Genomic DNA, 8,217 nt, shown 5'->3' with positions numbered 1-8,217 from the left:
CAGTTGACGGATCAAGTTGTGGATGGGAACCAGGGAGTCTCGATTGGTGCGATATTGTCGCCGATGCACTGTCATGGTAGCAATTGGCACCTGCTGTTCTTTAACTTGCAGCAACCCCACCACAGAAGGATCCTCTGAGAGACCAGGCAAGCTAGACAGCTGTTTAATTTCCTCCGTATTCAAAGCAGCTATACCAAAAGCCCATCGATACCCTTTTGGGTCTCTGAAGTACCCTCTCCTGAGATAGTCTATGCCAAGGATGCATGGAGCCTCTGGACCAGTCACAATAGGGTGCTTTTGCCACTCATTCCCAGTTAGGCTTACTTCAGCCTCCAACACAGACAGTTCTTGGGATCCCCCTGTCACTCCAGAAATACAGATGGATTCCGCCCCCTTGTAATCTGATGGAATTAGAGTACACTGTGCACCGGTGTCCACTAGAGCTTTATACTCCTGTGGGGCTGATGTGCCAGGCCATCGAATCCACACAGTCCAGTAAACTCGGTTGTCCCTTTCCTCCGCCTGGCCGAAGGCAGGGCCCCTCTACTCCTGGTCTGAGTCTTCATTACTTGGTTTTTGTACGTGCATAACAGAAGTCCCTTCATCAGGATCAAAAGTACCGTCAGCCCTTCTACTTTGTCCAACAGACACTGGAGCAGTCATTTTTCTGGACGGATGCTTTTTAGCTGTTGTTTTTCCTTGCAATTCCTGCACCCGAGCTTCTAGTCTCCAGGTAGGTTGACCATCCCACTTCCTCATGTCCTCCCCCTGGTCACGCAGGAAGAACCACAGGGTTGCACGTGGTGTGCGCCACCGGTACCCTTTCGCCTGAACAGGGAAAAGTTGACTCTTAATAGCCCGAGGCTTTGGTTGGAGTGGATGAGGAAAACCTACCCTTCTCAGCTTGCTCAAACATGTTTTGAGTCAGTCTGTGTCTGTCCACAGCCGAGACACAAGCACACATGGAGGGAGCAAGGTTATCTTCGTAGTCTCGGAGTTGCCTCGCCAGTTCATCTATAGTTGGTGCCTCAATGTCTGTCCAGTTCATTATCGCCAGGGTGTGGGTGTAAGACGTTGCTGCATTCCGTACAAACTTGCGCCACATGGACCGTGTGCATTGGATTTCATCTGGGTCTTTGCATGCGTGGTCATTATAGATTACCTCCAACACGGCTAATTCCCTTAGATACTGGATGCCCCCCTCGATGTTGGTCCATTTCCTTCGAGAGTTTGCAAGTTCTTCCTTGAAGGGATACCTGTCCTTCACACTTGATAGGAGTCGCTGCCAAAGACTGAGGACTCCTGCCTTTTTTCCAATACCTTTGTCAATGGCCTTGTCCTTAGCAAGCGATCCCAGCTGCCGGGCTTCCTTACCCTCCAATTCCTGACTACTGGCCCCAATATCCCAGCATCGAAGTAACCAGCTGAGAATTAGCTCCCCTGGTTGACGGCTGAAATCTTTTCGCATGTCTCGTAGCTCACTTAGGGATAGGGAGCGGGTGGTTTCCGTTTCATTGATTATCTCAGTATCTTCGTCCTGTTCCTGTGGCTGCTCTGCTGCAGAAGAGGCTGCCTCTTCTGATTCTTTTTCCCTCTTAGGAGAAGCTTCTTCATCCCTTACTAAACGAGCTGATTTCCGCTTCCACTGTTTCTTTTTAGTTATAGGGGCGACGGATACAGTGCCTGATTTATTTCCCCTCTCTTCTCCCTGAGGGTGCTGCATAGTATCAAGCAGTGTTTGGTAGATGCTGGCGAGGGCCCAGCACAGCGCAGTAAGTTGTGCCTCTCTGGAGTAGCCATGGCATTTTTTTTTCAAACATTCTACCACTTCATCAGGATCCTGTAATTGTTCAGGGGTGAAAGTCCAGATCATTGGAGGTGAGAAGTTCTCTAGATACCTGCCCATATTCTCCCACATGCCGTGCCACCCATGACCATACTCTCGTGGAACCTGGGTCATATTCCTAAATTGCTTGTTGACCTTAGAGAAAACTGAAGCAATATGTCTAAGGAATATCAATAGAAGTATTTTAACTGCCCAAGGATGTTCAAGGTACTGAGAGGTCATTGTCATGAGGGAGACAACATCACAGAAGAAGGAAGCAAGGGTGCTGTTCTGTATTTCCTCCAAAAAAAAACTCTCAGAAGAAGGAGTATAATTGTTAAGTATCTCCACGAGATGGTACCCAAAATACAGTAATGGCTTCAGCCCAGAGACCAAACACCAGATTACCCAGCTCAAGGTCAGCGTTTTAAAAACAAATCTTCCAGGCAAAATGTCACTAATTACTGCAGAGCACAGCATACTGAAAAAGCGCAGGCCAATCTTTAACAGATATAGCAAAAAGAAGATCATGGTGCAAATTAAACAGACTAATGTTGACCTATAACTTTTAAAGGATAGAAGTTCTGTTGAATCTGTTATTATGTCAAACCCTTCAAGCCCCACGTTGGGCGCCAAAAAGGACTGTCGTGGTTTAAGCCCAGCCGGACTAATCACCACACAGCCGCTCACTCACTCCCCCCAGGTGGGGTGGGGGAGAGAACCAGAAGAGTAAAAGTGAGAAAACTCATGGGCTGAGATAAAAACAGTTTAATAGGTAGAGCAAAAGAACACTGCGCGGAGAAGCAAAGCGAAAGAAGGAATTAATTCACCACTTCCCGTCGGCAGGCAGGTGTTCAGCTATCTGCAGGGAAGCAGGGCTCTATCACGCGTAGCGGTTGCTCGGGAAGACAAACGCCATTACTCCGAATGTCCCCACCTTCCCTCTTCCTCCCCCGGCTTTATATACTGAGCATGATGTCATATGGTATGGAATATCCCTTTGGTCAGTTGGGGTCAGCTGTCCCGGCTGTGTCCCCTCCCAACTTCCCGTGCACCCCCAGCCCACTCGCTGGTGGGGTGGGGTGAGGAGCAGAAAAGGCCTTGGTGCTGTGTCAGCCCTGCTCAGCAGTAACGAAAACATTCCTGCTTTATCAACATTGTTTCCAGCCCAAATCCAAAACACAGCCCCATACAATCCAAAACACAGCCCCATACTAGCTGCTATGAAGAAAGTTAACCCCATCCCAGCCAAAACCAGCACAGAACTGGAAGGACGATGTGCCGGTTACAGGGGGAGCTGGCGTGGGTGGACTGGCTGCCAGCTACCGCAGCCAAGCAGGGGGTGTAGGCACCCCTGGCTTGTGGTGCCAGCTACTGGTATGGGTCCCGGTGCAGCTACTGGAGCGAGTGGGGGTCTCGGCCAGCAGGCACGGGGCTGGGAACGGTGTGTGTCCTGAAAACCACCTCAGGGGGGGACCAGCACAAGGGAGGCAAGTAAGAGGCTCTGTGAGTGTCTGCATCTTCCCCAAACCCGGGGTGCAGGGGGTGTGCGCGTGCCTTCACCAGCAAACTTCAAGCTGGAGCAGCTGGTGACTAGGCGGGGCCTCGCGTCCGGGCTGGGATATCAGGCAGGCAGAGGGCCCACGCTGGCACCTGGGGAGACGGGCGAGTGTTGGGTGCCTGCGGGACAGATGTGGGAGTGCTGAATGTTTGCAGGGAGCACCTAGAGGGACCAGGCAGCGAGTAGGGGACCCGTGGGGTGGGTCAGAGGGCCGGGGTCCGGGCAGGGGTACCGGGGAACCAAGGGGGGCTCTGCCAGTACTCAGGGGACCCATGCACATGCGTGCGCTTGTGAAGGTAGAGAGTGTCGTGTGGGCATGTGTGTGTGTGGGTGTGCCTACACTAGCGGCCTCCTGCCTCTGGCAGCCCACGAGGAGGAGGGGACATGGCCGCCTCTGTTTGTGTTTTATGTGAGTCCTGCGTGTGGGTGCTGTTGACGGCAGCGCCTCATCTGTGGCAGTCTGTGTGACTGGCCGTGTCAGTGTCCTCTGCGTGTCCACGTCCGTGCGTCTGTGCGTCTGTGCGTGTGAATCTCTGGGATGCACGCTCAGCTTCGCTACAAGTAACAGCTGCACGCGGAAAAGTGGCAGCTGCATCCCTCAGCCTGGGCAAAGGCTCCAGGTCCCCAGGCACCGGGCTGGGCTCCAGCAGCCAGGCAGAACTCTACTGGGTGCTCCTGGTCTGTACTGGGCTCCAGCGGCATGGCACGAGGGGGTGCTGGGCCGGAGTGGCTGGAAGTGGTGGCCAGGCTTGACACCCCTTAACAGTGGGGGTCTGTGGGCTGCATGGGGGGAGCTGAATGCTGCTTCCTCCCGAGGGCTTCCAGCTGGGGATGAGATGCCTGCACTGCTTCAGCTGAATCCCTGCCTGGCACAGGGTCCAACCAACAGCTCCCTGTCACTGCCTGCATGTTCTTTTTGTTTCGGCTCAAGAATATCCGTGTCCAGAGGGGAACGTTTACAGCTCCCATAGACGGCCATGCTGTGGAAGGACAAACCATGCTTTTGGAATCGGTCTCTCTCCACTCTTCAGAGAGGGACAATCGGTGACTAGCGCAGTCAGCTCAAAAGTCCCTTCCCCAAGGGTGACTCTGCTGCCTTTCAGGAGCTGTCAGCCCTGGAGCCCCTGGGACATCTCCAGGGAGCCCAGAAGGGGCAGAGCAAGTGACGCCTTGGGCTGGGCCTCTGCTCCTGAGCTGGGCTGGGCTCCAGGGACGGAGGCAGCTCATAGCAAGCGGGCATTGCTTGCGAGAGACAGCTCTGCCCAGGAGCAGCTGCCCTGCAAAGCGCAGCAGGGCTGAGGGCACTGCCTGCAGGCAGCGAGGGGAGCGGAGCGACGCAGAGAGAGGTTAGCGGCAGGACAGCCGAGCTCCCAGGGTGGGAGAAATCTTCACAGGTCTTTACATGGTAAGACGCTGGCTGCAGGGCAGTGCACATGAATATCCCGGAGGGCTCTCCAAAATCCGGTACATCCAAGGCATCTGTCTGAACAAGCCTCACAGTTTATCCAGGTTGCCGGAAGACGTGCTGCTGAGCACGGCTTCCCTACTGCATCGTCAGAGGGACAGGCCATGAGAGCTGCCTTCTCCCGGGTACGGCTGATGCGGGGCGTGAAGCTGGCTGTGCACCCAGGGCTGCCCAGGACAGTCCTTCCAAGCAGGGTCCCTACGCCCCGGGGGGCTGTGTGCTGGGGCAGGGGCTCTGCCGCCTGCCAGGGTCAGCACTCAGCCTGCCCGGGGAGCCGCCCGCAGCATTTTGGGGAGCAGCTGTGGCTGGGAAGAGCAAGCCCCGGCAGGGCAGGCTCCTTCTGCTGTGCAGAGGGTGCTGCGTGGGCCGGGGCTGCTCACAGCTCCATATGACCCCCCGGCCATTTCTGAGGGCAGTCTTGAAGAGGAATGTCAAGGTGGGGGTGAAATATTTATTAGCTGTTTGCACAGTTTTGTTGCAACTTTGCCGCTTTCAGCCAGCTTGGTCTGGTTTCTTCTAGCAGCAAACCCACTTGTACAGAAGAGGTCACTTGGTTCTCTTGCGCATGGCTTGGAACCCATCTTTGTCTTCTCGTTGTTCTGGGGGAAAATGCCGCCCGCCCTCCTTTGTGCGCAGAGGGGCCAGGTCATACCATATAAGGCCATGCTGCCCCTCCCCTCCACTGTGAGCTCGGGGCCAGGTCCTACCATATAAGGCCATGCTGCCCCTCCCCTCCACTGTGAGCTCGGGGCCAGGACATGCACATAAGGCCACGCTCACCCGCCCCGGCCGTGGCAGACGCTGTCTTGGCTTCGCAGCCCCAGGAACGCAACACTTGCTGACCTTGGGCAGCAGCGTTTGGTGGCCGTCGCAATGACGCGGGATGTTGCGGGCAGGGGGCTCGTGGCGCGCAGCCGCCCCTCGCCCCGCCGGGGCCCGGTGCAGGCCCCCAGCAGCCTTGCGCAGAAGGAGGAGCAGAGGCGGGAGCTGGAAGCGCTACGGGCTGAGCTGGAGGAAGAGCGGCACCGCACCCAGGAGCTGCGCCGCTGCTTCGCTACCGAAACCCGGGAGCTGAAGGCGGCTTTGGGCAGGGAGCAGCAGCTCCTGGCAGAGCGGCTCCAGTCCGAGTGGGAGCAGCGACAGGCTCAGGAGGTGCAGCGGCTTCTGGAGTTGAACCAGCGGCAGCGGGTGGTGGAGACCCGCCAGCTGCTGCGCTGGAAGGAGGCTGAGCTCCGCGAGGAACAGGAGCTGCTGCGGCACGAGTGCACCACCGCCCTTGGCCAGACGCGGGCCCTGCAGCAGCAGCTGGCCGAGGAGATGGTGAGGCCCAGCAGCAGCGGCAGGGAGGCCCGGAGCAAGCTCCAGGATGTCCTCAGCAAGCTCTGCTGGGAGAGAGATGGCTACCAGCCCGCCCGCATCCGCCACCTCCAGAACCAGCTGCAGCTGGAGAGGACACTCTTCACCAAATACATCCTGCAGCAGTTGGAGGGCGAGCTGCCCGCCTCCCCCAGCACGGCCCAGCCCGAAGGCCCTCCTGTGCACCAGGGCCATCAGGAGATGCAGAGCTCCTGCTCTTCTGGCAGAAACGGGCCCCGGGCCCTGGCGGCACTACAGGAAAGACTGCCCGAAAGCCACAGTGCTGGGCAGCAAACAACATGCAAGGCAGTGGCAGATGCTCAGCTCCAGGTGCCAGAGGCGGAAGACTTGGTGCTGCTTGGCAGCACGTGCAGCCAGCTCCTGGAGCAGAACACCCACCTGCAGCGTCTTCTGGAAGACCTGGAGAGGCAAGAGAGGGCCCTTGAGATGGAGAGCCGCCTCCTGAAAAAGAAAGGCTCTCCAGAAGCCCGCAAGGAGGCAGATTGGCTGCGGCAGAAAAGTGCTCAACTAGCTGGCCTCGCCTCGCGGCTGGAAGAAAGATCCAGGCAACTGCAGGTGGCCAGCAATCGCCTGATCAATACTCGAGTGCCACTGCCCATCCAACGCTCTACTGAGGAACTGTGTGTGGCATCGTTTCCTCAGCAGAGCGATGGAGAAACAGGAGAGGCTGACGGAGCTTTGCTGGCTCAGGACAAGCAGGACGACTCCTCACGGAAGGCGGCCGTGGAGCTTCAGGCCCAAGTGGCTGCAGACGAAGAGGGCTCCTATGATGTGAGCACCCACAGCCGAACTCGTGAGCAGTTACAGGTGCAGCTCACGGAGATGACAAATGGAAACACGCGCCTGGCTCAAGAAAATGCTCGCCTCCGTGGGCAGATGGCTTTGACAGAAGAGGTTCAAGCGGAAAACCTTGACCTGAAAGGACTACTAGCACGAGTGGCAGGCGAGCGAGATTCTGCCATCCAAAGAAACGTCTGTCTTCAAAGCCAACTGGAAGAGGCAGAGCGTGAACTGAAAGCCATGAGAGAAATGGCAGAAAGAAGTCAACAGCTGGAGAAGGAACATGAGGAGGCCAAGCTAGCGCTCCAGAGGAAAGAAGAGGAAGGCGCGTGCTTGCAGAGGGAACTCCAAGAAACCCTGCCACTGTTTCGAGCCCAGCTGATTGAACTGAATGATCGGTATGAGAAGCTAAAGGAACAACGCCAGCAGCTATTTCAGGAACTGGAACGGCTGGAAAGAGCAAGATCCAAGCGTAGCGTTTCCAGGCCGTGCCAGGCTAACCTGGTAGCAGACAAGGAGTCCCTCCTGCTGGAGGCGATGAGAAAACAACCGGCAGAGCTTCGAGCGTTCATAGCTCGATACAGCTATGATCCTTTCGATGGTCCCAACGAGCGGCCTGAACTAGAGCTTCCTCTAGTTGCTGGACAATACGTGTACGTCTTTGGAGACGTGGATGAAGACGGTTGGTATGTGGGAGAGCTGACCGATGGCACAAGAGGATTCGTCCCCTCTAATCTTGTTGAAGAAGTTTCAGATGAGGGACAACCTGATGCCAGCGGAGACTCTCCAGGGACAAGTGATTGGTAGCAGGACACAGATGCTGTCTGTCCTGTCTTCTTATACCTTCTTATTAAATTTTTCCTGAACGATCTCTCTGTGTCATCTCACTCTCAAGCCATGTGTGTGGGAACTGGAAGGACGATGTGCCGGTTACAGGGGGAGCTGGCGTGGGTGGACTGGCTGCCAGCTACCGCAGCCAAGCAGGGGGTGTAGGCAGCCCTGGCTTGTGGTGCCAGCTACTGGTATGGGTCCCGGTGCAGCTACTGGAGCGAGTGGGGGTCTCGGCCAGCAGGCACGGGGGTGGGAACGGTGTGTGTCCTGAAAACCACCTCAGGGGGGGACCAGCACAAGGGAGGCAAGTAAGAGGCTCTGTGAGTGTCTGCATCTTCCCCAAACCCGGGGTGCAGGGGGTGTGCGCGTGCCTTCACC

General features: G+C 56.5%; 1 protein-coding gene across 1 annotated transcript; it reads left to right on the top strand.

The window, feature by feature from the left end:
- Positions 1-5,805: 5,805 nt before the first annotated feature.
- LOC132318543 (RIMS-binding protein 3A-like) lies at positions 5,806-7,815 on the top strand (the record flags this gene model as incomplete). The annotated part of the gene is made up of 3 exons (XM_059826137.1): positions 5,806-6,324; positions 6,679-7,200; positions 7,387-7,815. Coding segments are annotated over 3 exons (1,470 nt in total), but the record flags the coding sequence as incomplete, so codon positions are not given.
- Positions 7,816-8,217: the final 402 nt, after the last annotated feature.

Source organism: Gavia stellata, chromosome 17, assembly GCF_030936135.1.
Source record: "Gavia stellata isolate bGavSte3 chromosome 17, bGavSte3.hap2, whole genome shotgun sequence".
NCBI classification, from domain to species: Eukaryota; Metazoa; Chordata; class Aves; order Gaviiformes; family Gaviidae; genus Gavia; species Gavia stellata.
Note: the sequence above shows the minus strand (reverse complement) of the source record. Positions and strands in the feature narration are given on the sequence as shown.